At 37.7% G+C, this 18173-nt stretch overlaps 1 protein-coding gene across 1 annotated transcript in view; it reads right to left on the reverse strand.

The window, feature by feature from the left end:
• Positions 1–271: 271 nt before the first annotated feature.
• Positions 272–18173, reverse strand: part of LOC113467984 — a 33988-nt gene continuing 16086 nt past the window's right edge. Inside the window, exons 2-3 of the mRNA XM_026824567.1 lie at positions 12915–13063; positions 272–1177 (exon numbers count right to left, since the gene is read on the reverse strand). Coding sequence (XP_026680368.1) covers positions 655–1177; positions 12915–13063 — 672 coding nt within the window. The 3' untranslated portion in view covers positions 272–654. The remainder of the gene's footprint in view (positions 1178–12914; positions 13064–18173) is intronic.

Below are 18173 nucleotides of genomic sequence, written 5' to 3' on the forward strand. Positions count from 1 at the left end.
CATCAATCCCATGACAAGATTGACAAGTGCGTCTGTGACAGATAAATCATCTGCAGAAATATCTTGACGAATACAGGTCTGTCTAGAGCTAGAGTCACTTTGAAGAATATAACTCGTCTACAATCTATATTGTCTGCAATCCACATCGTCTACATGAACTACATGAATGACGAATAGATTGTCATGTGATTCGAGATCTGTTATCATGATCCCGTGCAGACTAATTATGTTCTATGTCATGTGATATGTGATATATTTCCATGTTTTAATTCCGTTCTCAAGTTGAACGTGTGTCTGAATAGCATTCCCATGATGCATGAACTTCTGACTAGAGGAGAACTGTCTCTGAACTTCGCTAACTGTTAGAATTGTCTACGAACTCGTGTAACAGGTCATCGAGATAGAGAAGTGCAATGTTAGGACAATATGTTGCAAAGATGGAAATGTTGCAGCCTGTGATCTAACTCTCGTAAACAGTGTATGATTTGTTTCTACTTAATAGTACCTATTATTACCAAAAACAAAACAATTACAAGTTACGTACATACGTAGGTACATGACAAAAATACATGCAATTAAAGAAAACTTAATAGGTACATGTGTGAATAGACCAAGTGCCAAAATTAAAAAGAAAGCGACATGCAATTAAAAAGGCTAAACGGGAACACTCACCAGTGAAGATTTGGATACATTCTGTGAAATCGGCGAAGACTTGACGAAGGTTGAAGATTTACAGAGAGGAACATTCTTATTAGAAGAGGAGAGTGTCAGGTTTCGTAGTTTGGGAACATAATCGGTTTGATCTTCCGAGGAATAAGCTGACGACGAGTCAAATGAGGAACATGAAGAAGAAGATGGTTGCATACAACTTGGAATGGTCGAGTGACTTTGTCCTGAAGTTGCCTGACTCGAGGAATAAGTTGTCTGAGGTAAGAGTCGCAACGGAGGATTTGTCGTGAGGTGTGTCTGAGATGCTGACTCCTTCTGCAGACGTGACTTGGGTTTCATGGGTTCCCAAATCTCACTGGAACTACTGGTGTAGAAGTTGTCCTCTTTGGTTTCTCGAGATCTTTCGTCAATGATGGCACCATGTTTGGAAACACTGACTTCTTCCCGTGTCACAACACTAGATTTGACACTGAGGTTTGTTTCTAGACGGACGGGGGCTTTGAGAATCCTCTGACGAGAAACCTGCACATTGCTTGCAAATTTCATGAGGATTTTCTTGCTCCAATTTGTTCTTCTTTTAACACATTTTCCAAATTTATTGGGAACTAAGAGTCCCAATATAATATTGGTGGTAAGTCCAGAAAATGGCCTTAAAGTTCCTTTCCTTGTATCATTGGCAGTTCATTACTCCATACGATTTGATTACTACCTATATACAGTCTTTACGATAACTATACGATAATATCTGGGTAGAGGTAGATGCTTTTTATTTAGGTACTATGACAATTCATTCGCAAGCACATGAAACTTAGAGCTGAATCCTCCTCGTCTGAAACTTCAGCTGAATAGCTGAAGTTTGTGTCGACTGAAGAGGAAACAGCTCAGGTCCATGGCATTTTCTTCAGACATTTTCGTGGCAATTTTTTTTTTCTATGATTCTCAACGCGCTTCCGGCTTCAGGTTTGACATATCCAAGATACGATTTCAGGTAATACGATTTGATATAGAGTGTAGGTTCTCCATTAGATTCTGAATCAATGCTACCATCAGGAAAGGCCTGATATTGAGGAAGCAACTGGCAATTGAAGAATTCAATCCAATTCCATAACAAGACAGGCAGGTCTCCGCGTTATTGGCGATTCATTTTGCTCATGGAAATCTGCCGTGTATGCGTGCGTGTATTCTACTAAGGGTAATAAGTCGTATGTACAAGTACAGTCATGTTCAAAAATTTTGGGACATAGGTATTGATTTTGGTACTTTTTCAGTACCAACAATATTGCCAATTAAAATACAGCCAACTAGTAAATCGAGGACGATACATTGAAGAGAAAGACGGTATAACATGAGCTTTTAGATAGTTCAAAAGAACTTTTGAAAATATTTTCAAGACATTCTCAAAAGACTGTCAGAGAAAACTGTCCGGAAATATGTGCATTAAAGTGTAGTTCTAATAAGCTAAGAACTACATATGTGTAGTCCACTAAGGTATGTGTAGTTTACAATAAGATGTCTGCAGTCCACTAAGCTGTAGCATTGTAGCTGTGTCAGTTCCGACTATTGATGCGCTTCCAAAGAATCTAACACTTCATTCTATTCAATCTGATACTTAGGTTGGCTTGGGCGCAACTTGTGAAGGTGAAGCAGCCCATGTAAAATATTGCGATTGTAGGTTATAGCGATAGCAATAACATACGAACAACCAACATAATAGTATACCAAGAAGTCCAACAATGGTGACGATCTAATATATTGGCTTGTTATCAGCAGAGAATCGGAAAACGGTCTGCTTTGATGCAAATCTGCCAGATCGGTAGGTTTGATTCTAATAATAGATAAAAGAGTGACACAAAGAAGTGCCTATGTACCTAATGGACATGGTGCGAAGCCTTGGGGTATTCATCACCTAGGCATACCTAGAACCGAACCTATATGATGTATGTGTAGGTACACCTATGGAATTATGGATACCCAAGAAGTCCAACAATGGTGACGATCTAATATATTGGCTTGTTATCAGCAGAGAATCGGAAAACGGTCTGCTTTGATGCAAATCTGCCAGATCGGTAGGTTTCATTCTAATACATAATAGATAAAAGAGTGACACAAAGAAGTGCCTATGTAATAGACATGGTACGAAGCCTTGGGGTATTCATCACCTAGGCATACCTAGAACCGAACCTATATGATGTATGTGTAGGTACACCTATGGAATTATGGATACGAGAGACTACAAGTGATTTCAGTCTAAAACTGCTACAGAATTATTCAGAACCGTTGTCCATATCGTTGCTGTAGGACGGATGATCGTCAACATACGAAACGAGAACATTCGAAGTACAACGAATCAATGCTTTTCGCCCCATTTTCTACTTTATATTTCCATATTTTTCCAGTTAACCTGACATATTTTGACTCCCTAAATCTAGCCCAAGCTCCAAGTGAACTCTAAAGTCGACCAATCCTATTAAACCAAAATCCTAACCTCCTATCTGGAAAGTCGAAAGTTTGTGCTCATAAATTAGGAGATTTCCCTCTGACCCGTCGTATCTGTATGGAAAAGTGAGGAAATATCACCCTCAAACTGACGGGCAAAATACACCGACACTATCCTCGAAAATTTATTACCCCCTGAAAAGACAGAGAGCAACTTTATATCCTCGGAAAAACTTTCGAAAGTAAAACAGTTAAAATGAGAAATGAGATGTTGGAAAATCTCAACTTGGAAAATCTTTTGTAACTTCAACTTTGGTATTAAAAAAGTAAAAAATCCCTTTTCTCTGCTTTTCCCACATTTATGAAACCGCTACTAAAACGATACCACTGCCGCGATCTAGCGGCACAGACCTGAAACATTTCCAAACATCGCTCTCAAGAGAGAACAGAAATTCTCCCAGTCACTTCTTCGAGAGAACGCGCGGGTTTTGATTTCTCTGTACGCTAGCGCTCTCTCGACGATAAGTTTTAAACTAGAGAGAACGCGCGGGTTTTGATTTCTCTGTACGCTAGCGCTCTCTCGACGATAAGTTTTAAACTAGGAGGGAAATGTTTACGTTTCCATGGTAACCTACCCTCGTGTTATGTGAGGGGGAGATGACCGGCATGGTGTCGCTTAACCCTCCCCTACCCTAGGGTACCGATGGAGAGGGGAAGGGAGGGGAGAGGGGGAGGTACACATGTTGCATACTAAATGAACAGCTAGGTACTAGCTAAATGCAAAGATATTCAACAAAAGATTCAAATTAGGACACCTTTCACTGTTTGGTAAGAAGATAAAGGAAGATTCAAAATAGGTTCAAGGTCGCCTGATCGTATGACTCTAGATTAGTAAATCCTACAGGCCAAATTTCCAACTGGTTTTGCCAGTGTCTATAATGTTTCCCAAATTCTGGTGTTTGCTATGCCTATGTTAACATTTTTAGCCAAATTTCTACTCAAGACCAATGTCTGTTAGGCAAATTCTAACTGTGCTATATGTTACCAATGTTATCATAACAATAACTGGGTGCTAATAAATAACCGGTCATTCCGAAAGTGAGAGGTGGTGTAACATGAACTCTGGCAGGCACAAAGTACGCCATTCTCTATGAACAGGGTGTTTCCAAAGTAGAGTTAATTGGTCAAAAAATATCCATAAGGTATATTATAGATAAGGTGTTTCCAAAGTAATGTCTCGATCGAGTGTGAGACAATAGAAATCCTGTTTGCTTATCGGCAAAGCCGCTAGACACTTTCATGTGATTGTTCAAAGTGGGTTGTTATTCCTAAAATCATAACCAATCCTGAGATTCCTGAACGAAAGAGAATGGAGCAGTTGCAAATGGGTAAAAATTATAAATAAATGGTCGATTCCTATGTAAAAAGTTGGGAAAAATTCAAATCTGAGGTCAAGTCTGTCTAGAGCTAGAGTCACTTTGAAGAATATAACTCGTCTACAATCTATATTGTCTGTTATCCACATCGTCTATATGAACTACATGAATGACGAATAGATTGTCATGTGATTCGAGATCTGTTATCATGATCCCGTGCAGACTAATTATGTTCTATGTCATGTGATATATTTCCATGTTTTAATTCCGTTCTCAAGTTGAACGTGTGTCTGGATAGCATTCCTATGATGCATGAACTTCTGACTAGAGGAGAACTGTCTCTGAACTTCGCTAACTGTTGGAATTGTCTACGAACTCGTGTAACAGGTCATCGAGATAGAGAAGTGCAATGTTAGAACAATATGTTGCAAAGATGGAAATGTTGCAGCCTGTGATCTAACTCTCGTAAACAGTGTATGATTTGTTTCTACTTAATAGTATAATTACCAAAAACAAAACAATTACAAGTTACGTACATACGTAGGTATATGACAAAAATACATGCAATTAAAGAAAACTTAATAGGTACATGTGTGAATAGATCAAGTGCCAAAATTAAAAAGAAAGCGACATGCAATTAAAAAGGCTAAACAGGAACACTCACCAGCGAAGCTTTAGATACATTCTGTGAAATCGGCGAAGACTTGACGAAGGTTGAAGATTTACAGAGAGGAACATTCTTATTAGAAGAGGAGAGTGTCAGGTTTACCTGAAATCGTACCTTGGATATGTCAAACCTGAAGCTGGAAGCGCGTTGAGAATCACAGAAGAAAAAAAAATTGCCACGAAAATGTCTGAAGAAAATGCCATGGACCTGAGCTGTTTCCTCCTCAGTCGACACAAACTTCAGCTGTTCAGCTGAATTTTTAAACGAGGAGGATTCAGCTCTAGGTTTCATGTGCTTGCGAATGAATTGTCATAGTACCTAAATAAAAAACATCTACCTCTACCCAGATATTATCGTATAGTTATCGTATAGACTGTTTATAGTAATCAAATCGTATGGAGTAATGAACTGCCAATGATACCAGGAAAGGAACTTCAAGGCTATTTTCTGGACTTACCACCAATATTATATCGGGAATCTCAGTTCCCAATAAAATTGGGAAATGCGTTAAAAGAAGAACAAATTGGAGCAAGAAAATCCTCATGAAATTTCCAAGCAATGTGCAGGATTCTCGTCAGAAAGCGAACCATGACCATAGATAATGCGGTGCACAGTGAAACACCGGCCGAGCCACAATGGCAGCTCTTTGTTTCTGATAGATATCCACTCGATCGGCCTATATATGGAGTTTCCAGTTTATTTATACCAATTCTGGGCAATAAAATCCAACGACCGAGCCACTTAAACCGCCGCATATGGCGAAATTTCTTTCTATTTTTAGACCCCGCGATTGAAATCGGACGAAATGAGAAAGAGATCTAGTGCAAACTGTAAACATAAGAATATGTCATGACTCTTATGTACCTAAAAAAAAACCGTTTATGACAGTTTTCTCAGGTTTTCTGTGAGTCGAGATTCAAAGTTGGAATCGGTGACCTGATCCTGATTTTTATAATAACATCAGGTACCTACTTCTAAATTTCTTTTTACTGATTTTTGTGGTGGTCCATGGGAATCGAACCCGGAAACTTCTGCATGACAAGAATCAGGCACCTTGGATTCATTTAACGAGCGATCACCTTAATTTACGATGAAAATAATTGAGTTTCTCCGGAAAGGAAAGTTCAAAATTAGAGAGGAAAAAGAACTTTCAGGGAGAAAAGAGGAAAGAGGAGGACCAAATCAAGCCGTAATGAAAATGGATTGCCATTTTCTCAAGAAGAAAAATACTGAGAAAACAGAAATAATGACAAAAGTAGGGTAACTACTCATCAGTTTTGTCTAGTAGGTATTTCTCAAAAGAAGAAGAGAGAGCTATTTTGGTGTAATACCTGTGTACCTACCTAGCTACATAACAAGGAGGGAAAGCCTATTTTTGGTAACATACCTTGCATTTAAAGGTCCTGAATCTGAATGTTTAAGTTCGGAAAAGATTAAGGCGGGGCATTTAGGGGACTGATTTTTCATTCAAAATCAGCAACAATCAAGTCATCCAATCAATGCTTTTCGCCCCATTTTCTGCTTTATATTTTCATATTTTTCCAGTTAACCTAACATATTTTGACTCCCTAAATCTAGCCCAAGCTCCAAATGAACTCTAAAGTCGACCAATCTAACCAAAATCCTAAACTCCTATCTGGAAAGTCGAAAGTTTGTGCTCATAAATTAGGAGATTTCCCTCTGACCCGTGGTATCAGTAATTCTGTATGGAAAAGTGAGGAAATATCACCCTCAAACTGACGGGCGAAATACACCGACACTATCCTCGAAAATTTATTACCCCCTGAAAAGACAGAGAGCAACTTTATATCCTCGGAAAAACTTTAATTTATTTCCTTTTATTAAAAAAAAAAAAATCCCTTTTCTCTGCTTTTCCCACATTTATGAAACCGCTACTAAAACGATATCACTGCCGCGATCTAGCGGAACAGACCTGAAACATTTCCAAACATCGCTCTCAAGAGAGAACAGAAATTCTCCCAGTCACTTCTCCTTCGAGAGGCGAGTTTTCAAAACCCAACTCACTTGTGAATGGAGCGGGGATTTTTTCTATTTCCCACGGGAAAATGAAGGGAAATTTCGTCCCCTACCCTAGCTACCGATGGAGGGGGAAGGGAGGGGGAGGTACACGTGTTGCATACTAAATGAACAGCTACTAGCTAAATGCAAAGATATTCAACAAAAGATTCAAATTAGGGCACCTTTCACTGTTTGGTAAAAAGATAAAGGAAGATTTGTTAAGAAGAATAGGGGAGCAATCTGTGACTGTGATCGAGTTTGGGTATCACACTCGGTTTGCATACCGGAGGTCGCGGGTTCGATCCTCGGTAGAGTCGATAGATACGGGGTAGAGTACGTCAAGGTTCAGGTTTTCCAACCAAAGTTCTCGCCTGGTCATTAGGTACATACTTTATTTTTTGACCGGGAAAATATTCAAGGGTGACATATGTATAAAGCTGTATTTTATTATGTGACTTTTTTTACAGTCATGTTTGCCATGTTTGGCTGCACCAATGAGATTGTGAGATTCCGTTTTGTGGAGCAAGTGGTGTACGTCTAAAGCGGAATCTGATTGGTTCAGACTTGTTGTCTATAAAAAAAAATTTGGACCGATTGCAACACTTTCATTACTATTATAGCTCCGCTATACTGTAGTAATAGAAAGTAAAAAGTCACATAATAATATACGGCTTAAGTCCCTAACTATAGAGCAGCTCCAGCTCCAAAAACCCTAAATTCCCTAAAAAATCAAAATCCTACTCACTCGTCTTTTTTACTATTTGAATTAGAACTTTCTTCTTGGTTCAAAATAGGTTCAAGGTCACCTGATCGTATGACTCTAGATCAGCAAATCCTACAGGCCAAATTTCCAACTGGTTTTGCCAGTGTCTATCATATTTCCCAAATTCTGGTGTTTGCTATGCCTATGTTAACATTTTTAGTCAAATTTCTACTCAAGACCAATGTCTGTTAGCCAAATTCTAACTGTGCTATATGTTACCAATGTTATCATAACAATAACTGGGTGCTAAATAACCGGTCATTCCGAAAGTGAGAGGTGGTGTAACATGAACTCTGGCAGGCACAAAGTACGCCATTCTCTATGAACAGGGTGTTAATATAATATTGGTGGTAAGTCCAGAAAATGGCCTTAAAGTTCCTTTCCTGGTATCGTTGGCAGTTCATTACTCCATACGATTTGATTACTATATACAGTCTTTACGATAACTATACGATAATATCTGGTAGAGGTAGATGTTTTTTTATTTAGGTACTATGACAATTCATTCGCAAGCACATGAAACCCAGAGCTGAATCCTCCTCGTCTGAAACTTCAGCTGAATAGCTGAAGTTGAATAGCTGAAGTTTGTGTCGACTGAAGAGGAAACAGCTCAGGTCCATGGCATTTTCTTCAGACATTTTCGTGGCAATTTTTTTTTTCTATGATTCTCAACGCGCTTCCGGCTTCAGGTTTGACATATCCAAGATACGATTTCAGGTAATACGATTTGATATAGAGTGTAGGTTCTCCATTAGATTCTGAATCAATGCTACCATCAGGAAAGGCCTGATATTGAGGAAGCAACTGGCAATTGAAGAATTCAATCCAATTCCATAACAAGACAGGCAGGTCTCCGCGTTATTGGCGATTCATTTTGCTCATGGAAATCTGCCGTGTATGCGTGCGTGTATTCTACTAAGGGTAATAAGTCGTATGTACAAGTACAGTCATGTTCAAAATTTTCGGGACATAGGTATTGATTTTGGTACTTTTTCAGTACCAACAATATTGCCAATTAAAATACAGCCAACTAGTATAAGTCGTATGTACAAGTACACTCATGTTCAAAATTTTCGGGACATAGGTATTGATTTTGGTACTTTTTCAGTACCAACAATATTGCCAATTAAAATACAGCCAACTAGTAAATCGAGGACGATACATAGAAGAGAAAGACGGTATAACATGAGCTTTTAGATAGTTCAAACTTTTGAAAATATTTTCAATACATTCTCAAAAGACTGTCAGAGAAAACTGTCCGGAAATGGATGCATTAAAGTGTAGTTCTAATAAGCTAAGAACTAGGTACATATGTGTAGTCCACTAAGGTATGTGTAGTTTACAATAAGATGTCTGCAGTCCACTAAGCTGTAGCTGTGTCAGTTCCGACTATTGATGCGCTTCCAAAGAATCTAACACTTCATTCTATTCAATCTGATACTAAGGTTGGCTTGGGAGCAACTTGTGAAGGTGAAGCAGCCCATGTAAAATATAGCGATTGTAGGTTATAGCGATAGCAATAACATACGAACAACCAACAAGTATAGTAATAGTATAGTATACCAAGAAGTCCAACAATGGTGACGATCTAATATATTGGCTTGTTATCAGCAGAGAATCGGAAAACGGTCTGCTTTGATGCAAATCTGCCAGATCGGTAGGTTTGATTCTAATAATAGATACAAGAGTGACACAAAGAAGTGCCTATGTACCTAATGGACATGGTACGAAGCCTTGGGGTATTCATTACCTAGGCATACCCAGAACCGAACCTATATGATGTATGTGTAGGTACACCTATGGAATTATGGATACGAGAGACTACAGGTGATTTGAGTCTAAAACTGCTACAGAATTATTCAGAACCGTTGTCCATATCGTTGCTGTAGGAAGGATGATCGTCAACATACGAAACGAGGACATTCGAAGTACAACGAAGAGGAAGATAGGAAAGAAGAAGAAGAGAAGGAAGACCAAGAAGAAGAAAACAAGGAAGAAGAAAGAGGCAGAAGAATAAGAAGGAAGAAGAGGAGGAGGAGGGAGAATAATTTCAGTTGAAAAGAAAACAGTCGGTCACTTCGCAAATGAAAAGATAACAATAAAATTGAAATGTAAAAAATAACACATCTCTTTGAGATATCCTATGATTTCGCACAATAGCAATGTCATTGAATCAAGATAAACTTTCTCCAAGGTATAGAACAATCCAAGCATTCAATAGCTGCTGAACACTGGATGTAAAGATAAAAAGATAACAGATTTTCACGACACACAGACATTAACACAGCAGATTCTAGATATAAAATACCTATAACTATGTACATGGAAGATATCTACATAGGTAGAACTATTATAAGATAAGATACAAGACAGTGAATGTAAGATACAATGCCCGAAATACAATGAGCTGAATGTTACGCAACGCATCAAATTGTAAAGACCTAATCCGTTATACCTACATCTCAATTCGGGAACCTTATAGAAAGTAACCTGTGGAACCTTTATGGTAATGTTGTTCAATGTAAACAATGCACCATCAATAGGTAAAGGTACATCAGACATCGGGGAAGAAATTGAAAGGTAAAATAATAAAAATACTGTCAAGCACATAATCCTTGATTTTTTCCATCGGATCCCTCAAATTACATAGAACAATGGGGGTTCTTAATTAAAATAATGAACCCCGAGTGAATCCCACAATAGGACCCCCATTGAGCTTTCGAGTAACGATGGCCCTTTGGGGGGGAAATGGAGATGGAAAAGTCGTGAGGGGGTTGTCACAGAGTCCTCAAACTTAATTCATTATCTCTTTTTCAACAATGAAAAGAATGAAATCAAGCAGAACTTTTTTAATTGTGATTTTTTCTACGGTGTTGCAGTTGTCCAGCTTTTATTCAAAAGAAGAGCGTTTGGCATGACGTCCAAGCTTGCAAGTTGCAATAAGTTCTCTACCCAGTGGCGTAGCGTGTATGTATGGCGGCCATACAACTCAAAAGTTCACTCTAATGCCCATAAATATTAATGGCATGTACTGTGATGGGACTTGGTAGACCTGTGCATGAGCCCTACAACGCCCTACACTTGAATTACACTGTGCCTGGAGGCAGTTCGGGTAAAATGTCATGCTCAAAAAAGAAAAATGATTGTTCCCCTGCTCAATATGATGTTTGATGTACATCAACTCAATATCAAATATGATGTAAATCAATCCCATGACAAGATTGACAAGTGCGTCTGTGACAGATAAATCATCTGCAGAAATATCTTGACGAATACAGGTCTGTCTAGAGTCTAGCGTTTGAATATCCTTCGATTCTATCTCTCTATATCGTCTATTATACCTCGACCTACCTCAATCATTCTTCACATTCCATTCATAATTTTTTGGGCATCATATTGCGGAAGTCTATTATACCTCAACCTACCTCAATCATTCTTCACATTCCATTCATAATTTTTTGAACATCATATTGCGGAAGTAACACTCACACTCATTCAGATTGTAGCTAATCAAACCTACAGGGTGTCCTCAAAATTATGAAACAGTGAGTAGAAAAGAAAAAAACAGCATAAAGTGAAGGGGGTGAATAGCAAAGAAGATGATTTAATGATTTTATTAGGTTGTGGTAGATTTCATGAACTATCTGTTTAGCCCCTAACAGACCTGTTAAGCCTATATGTATGTATAAATCAAATGGAACCTAACAGGCTGTATTAGTATTAGGTTAACAGACTTTCTAGAGACTGAAAGAATCTGTTGAAATCTACGCTAACAGGCTGAATATTGAATATTTATTTATTGTGTTTCAGTATACAATCACTTTGAAGAATATAACTCGTCTAAAATCTATATTGTCTGCAATCCACATCGTGTACATGAATGACGAATAGATTGTCATGTGATTCGAGATCTGTTATCATGATCCCGTGCAGACTAATTATGTTCTATGTCATGTGATATGTGATATATTTCCATGTTTTAATTCCGTTCTCAAGTTGAACGTGTGTCTGAATAGCATTCCCATGATGCATGAACTTCTGACTAGAGGAGAACTGTCTCTGAACTTCGCTAACTGTTAGAATTGTCTACGAACTCGTGTAACAGGTCATCGAGATAGAGAAGTGCAATGTTAGGACAATATGTTGCAAAGATGGAAATGTTGCAGCCTGTGATCTAACTCTCGTAAACAGTGTATGATTTGTTTCTACTTAATAGTACCTATTATTACCAAAAACAAAACAATTACAAGTTACGTACATACGTAGGTACATGACAAAAATACATGCAATTAAAGAAAACTTAATAGGTACATGTGTGAATAGACCAAGTGCCAAAATTAAAAAGAAAGCGACAAAGGTACATGACAAAAATACATGCAATTAAAGAAAACTTAATAGGTACATGTGTGAATAGACCAAGTGCCAAAATTAAAAAGAAAGCGACATGCAATATTAAAAAGGCTAAACGGGAACACTCACCAGTGAAGATTTGGATACATTCTGTGAAATCGGCGAAGACTTGACGAAGGTTGAAGATTTACAGAGAGGAACATTCTTATTAGAAGAGGAGAGTGTCAGGTTTCGTAGTTTGGGAACATAATCGGTTTGATCTTCCGAGGAATAAGCTGACGACGAGTCAAATGAGGAACATGAAGAAGAAGATGGTTGCATACAACTTGGAATGGTCGAGTGACTTTGTCCTGAAGTTGCCTGACTCGAGGAATAAGTTGTCTGAGGTAAGAGTCGCAACGGAGGATTTGTCGTGAGGTGTGTCTGAGATGCTGATTCTTTCTGCAGACGTGACTTGGGTTTCATGGGTTCCCAAATCTCACTGGAACTACTGGTGTAGAAGTTGTCCTCTTTGGTTTCTCGAGATCTTTCGTCAATGATGGCACCATGTTTGGAAACACTGACTTCTTCCCGTGTCACAACACTAGATTTGACACTGAGGTTTGTTTCTAGACGGACGGGGGCTTTGAGAATCCCCGCCCGGATGAGTATTTGGTTGAGGAGATCACAGTTTGGAATGTTACCATGGAGGAGAGCATTCTTGATGGCCTCACCATCTTCACCCTCCAATGTTATTGGACATCCGTTGATCAGTAAAAGTTCTTCCTCCTTCACGACGGACTTCTATTTATTATACCTCGACCTACCTCAATCTTCACATTCCATTCATAATTTTTTGAGCATCATATTGCGGAAGTAACACTCACACTCATTCAGATTGTAGCTAATCAAACCTACAGGGTGTCCTCAAAATCATGAAACAGTGAGTAGAAAAGAAAAAAAAACAGCATAAAGTGAAGGGGCTGAATAGCAAAGAAGATGATTTTATTAGGTTGTGGTAGATTTCATGAACTTTCTGTTTAGCCCCTAACAGACCTGCTAAGCCTATATGTATAAATCAAATGGAACCTAACAGGCTGTATTAGGTTAACAGACCTTCTAGAGACTGAAAGAATCTGTTGAAATCCACCCTAACAGGCTGTTAGGTTAACAGGCCTACCAGGAACTGGAAAATATTGGTAAAATCCTCCCTAACTGTCTCCACCTACAAAGTTGAAAATCATAACTTTTCTGACATCGAAATCCAAGTTGGTAATTTACTTGGGCGGGAATCAGATCATAAATCAGAAATCACGTACAATGGTGCAATAGATCAGTTGCGCTTACCAGCGGACGAAAAAAAAAAATAACTGCGTAAAGTCTGACGTCACACATCTTTGAACTCTTTCATCAGAACGGAAAATAAAAATTGAATATTCGACCTTTTACAGTTATTTTTTCGGAGTTTTGACCTCGGATTTGGATTTTTCCCAACTTTTTACATAGGAATTGACCATTTATTTAGTACGCCACTGTCTCTACCCGGTTTTTTGCTCCAGATTTTCCGAAATTTCCAGACAATTTTTCAGATTTATCAAGACTGGCATGTATGTAAAAAGTTCATACCTACATGTAAAACGTGTCTGATTTTTTCAATACTCAAAGTACCAAACGTAATTTATAAAGTGTGAGCTGTTCGACTTACAAATACGAGTACAAATTTACAAATTCTTCACAAATGATTTACAAAAATGTACAGAGAGAGTACGGAATCAATCACGCTTATTGTAAACAAGAATAACTCTTTATACTCCGTTTTATTGTTTTTTCAAAACTCGTAAAATATTTCTCTCATTTTTCCGTGCTTAAAAAAAAAGAGATTTTTTTCATGTGTTTACACAAAACGTTGAATAATTGTTTTGCATTTGTTATCGAGCACATGATTTTATGTACCCATGATTTTATAGGTAGGTATATTGAAATTTGTTTCGTTAGAAATGTGAATGACTTTTAAATGACTCACTAATATATGTTGGTAGGTACCACACACTTTTTATTAATAGGTTTTAGTGGGCTTCAACTAACACCTTTCAAATAATATCATCAAAGAACCTCCACGAAAACCCCACCAAAGCCTCGATTTCCACACGTATTTCTTCGTATTCGTATAGAAAAAATACGTTTGTCTTCGATATCCATACGTTATGTTCTCGTATTGTTACTATCAACCTAGTACCTACTACAGTTTGTCTTAGGGCATTGTCTTGCTTTTGAGAGTAAAACTTTAACAGTAGACATCTTTAAATCCCTTTTCAAAGACAAAGAGAGTAATTTTATTTATTGAATAGAATACAAAGGACTGGTTTTGGAAACAATCCAACAATTTGGTCCTTCACAAAGTTGTCAAGTATTCAATCATGATGTCTCCGGATCCCAAATTCGGTTGTTTGATTGCTCTCCCTCTTTGGCGGCTAAAGCGGAACCAATGGCAAGTACGTATACTTACAGATATATACGATATACATCCATATGGATATTATAAATATAGATAGATATATATTATGTTCTTGACTTCCAAATGTACCTATGTACGCAATGTTTTGGGTGAATAATTAGGTTCATATCTTGTCTAAATTCCGAAAAATTGCGGTTAGAATGCGGTTTTGAAGTTTTTGTGTCGCTTTTCATGATCTACTCCGCCATTTATTTGCCATTTATTTTGAATCTTCCTCTGGATCTTAGATTCCCTTTAGGGGTGGGCTTTTCATTTTTCGACAAATCCACAACTTTGGGTCGGGGTTGTGTTTTTTGAGTCACTAGGAAGCTATAATCGATATAAAAATTCATTTTATATCCAGGTTATTTTTATTTTTTTGATCTACACTGTAGAGTTAGAAAAATGTAATAAACAGGTAGATCCATTAGGTGAGTAATTAAAATTTGAAGAAAAATCTTTTGCCCGAAAATTCTGCGACGAACTAAACTGAAACTGATACCACAAAAAAATACCCCCACCAACCTATCTTGAGTGTATCCCAATAAAATATGGTCTACATCGAATTTCCCCCTCAATAAATAATCGTTTAGGCACAACATGACAAATTCCTCCAAAATTATATAAACCCAGCTAAAAAGAGGAAGGAGGAGAGAGAGAAAGAAGGAGGAGGAGGACATAAATAAGAGGTGGTGAAGGAGGGAGAGGGCAGAAAGAAGAAGTGTAAAGTGGAGAAAGAAGCAGGGAGGTAAAGGGGGAGGGAGGGAACATAAAATCAGCAAAAAAAATCCCCTCATAAAAAAAGCAACAAATTCCTCCACTTCGCCGCGAGTGTGGGGGGCCGTAAGCAATAAATCATGTTTACGTTCACACCAGCTGACAGGCCAATCATAATTTAACGCCTCACTTCGTCACCAAAGAGAAATTTCACGTGTTGTACAGTCTTTTACAACAAAGTAGGTACTTAGGATGTGGTATTTCACTTCTTGTTGTACTCTCTTTTACACCAAAGTATTTATGTGGCCGTGGTACTTGTAAATTTCAATTTTTATAGCCTCAAGGAAATATAACTATGTGGGAAAAATAAACTACATGAAATATACCAGAAAATAACAGAAATACATTCCTTTTGAACGAACGAACGAAAAGAGTTCATGTTTCATGTTTTGACCTTGAATCATGGCAATCACATCAGTTATTGAATGAATACTATCTCATACATAGCTCAATATTCATACATCTACCTCAATTTGATTTGCGTATTGCGTGATCTAAGATACTAGTAGGTAGGTATATCATATATCTTTCTATGTATCTACTATCTATTCGTTCATCTATGTATCTATTTATTTACCTATGTAAGTTGATCGAGGTCAAATCAATGCAAGATAATTTGTGTTGGAATTATTTCTGTTTGGTTCAGATAAACATACGTGCGCAATGCGCATACCAAGCTCTAGTAAATATATCATTAGACTTACGGTTAACATGTAATACTGACAGTATGTAGTTGTATGTGTGAAGGTACTACTATCTATATAATATATGTTGATTCTTAAATTAAACTATTAGAATGGAATTGACGCGACGTACATATTATCTATGTCCAAGGTTCGTACACCAATGCTGTTGGGTTTAGAATTTTAGATACGTTGTAGGATAGGGGTACGAGAAAAGGGATCACTATATTCTACTATTTAAGTACCTATCTTGAACTCGGTGGTTCGATTCCAAGCAAGATGCATTTTAATCTGGGAACGACAGTATTAACAAGCACAATAAATTATTGTTTTTTAATGCTCATTTGGCTGTCTTTTTGATGCAAAATAGGACGTGTAAGTAGATCTTGTAAAGTTCTTAGCTCAATCTGTGTCGAACTTTTTGCTCATCAATGTAGCGCTTAACTACTGAAGCGAATCGCATGGTATCAGCACAATCCCACAACCGAGAGCATAACCAAACCGGACTTACACCTCAGTAGAGATTTAAGATCATCAGTACAATACGTAAAGGTTGCAAGATCGAGACCCACATATGACATTTTTTTAATGATGTTTCTTGATTCGTTCAATAATAAAATCACGATTTTTTTAGTTTCTTAACAATTATTTTGATTAATTATAGTCTTAAAACCCCACCATTCAACATTTTTTATTGTTATTATTAATATATGACTGCGTAAGTACAATACGTATCTGGTGACGTCACAATTCAAGGTCATCGATTGCCATTGTGTATATAAGTTTTGTACAACACACTCGTTTGTATGTACTTCTCGAGAGTGGAACTTACGAGTACCTGTTTTCTTTGCTATACTGACAAGCAGAAATTTCTGCACCTACATAATACCTACTGGCTGTTCTAAATATGGACAGTAGGTACAGTCACGAGCGAAAATTTCTGTATTCTCTGAACCAGAGGTACCTACACTGTGTAGGTACGGTACACCCAAGAGCAAAAAATCGGGCACATTGCCAATTCAAGCTGTTTCTTCTAAACATTTTTTCTCTCCCCAACCATTCATAATTTTTTGGGCATCATATTGCGGAAGTAATACTCACACTCATTCACATTGCAGCTAATCAAACCTACAGGGTGTCCTCAAAATCGTGAAACAGTGAGTAGAAAAGAGAAAACAGCATAAAGTGAAGGGGCTGAATAGCAAAGAAGATGATTTTATTAGGTTGCGGTAGATTTCATGAACATTCTGTTTAGCCCCTACCAGACCTGTTAAGCCTATATGTATAAATCAAATGGAACCTAACAGGCTGTATTAGGTTAACAAACTTTCTAGAGACTGAAAGAATCTGTTGAAATCCACCCTAACAGGCTGTTAGGTTAACAGGCCTACCAGGAACTGAAATGGTAAAATCCTCCCTAACTGTCTCCACCTACAAAGTTGAAAATCATAACTTTTCTGACATCGAAATCCAAGTTGGTAATTTACTTGGTGTATCTGGTGACGTCACAATTCAAGGTCATCGATTGCCATTGTGTATGTAAGTTTTGTACAACACACTCGTTTGTATTATGTACTTCTCGAGAGTGGAACTTACGAGTACCTGTTTTCTTTGCTACACAGACGAGCAGAAATTTTTGCACCTACATAATACCTACTGGCTGTATGGACAGTAGGTACAGTCATGAGCAAAAATTTCTGTATTCGCTGAACTATAGGTAACTATACTGTGTAGGTACGGTACACCCAAGAGCAAAAAATCGGGCACATTGCCAATTCAAGCTGTTTCTTCTAAACATTTTTTCTCTCCCCAAAACATTAATAAATTAAAGTAAAATAAAGACAGAGATATGAGATGTCCACTTGATCCCCCCATCCAATCATGCAACAGCCTCAACGTTGCTTAACTTCCGTGTATCGTAGTGGAACTGGTATACATATAACCCCACGTGCGTGATAAA

Source organism: Diaphorina citri, unplaced genomic scaffold (genome assembly GCF_000475195.1).
Source record: "Diaphorina citri unplaced genomic scaffold, Diaci psyllid genome assembly version 1.1 scaffold612, whole genome shotgun sequence".
In the NCBI taxonomy this organism is placed as follows: Eukaryota; Metazoa; Arthropoda; class Insecta; order Hemiptera; family Psyllidae; genus Diaphorina; species Diaphorina citri.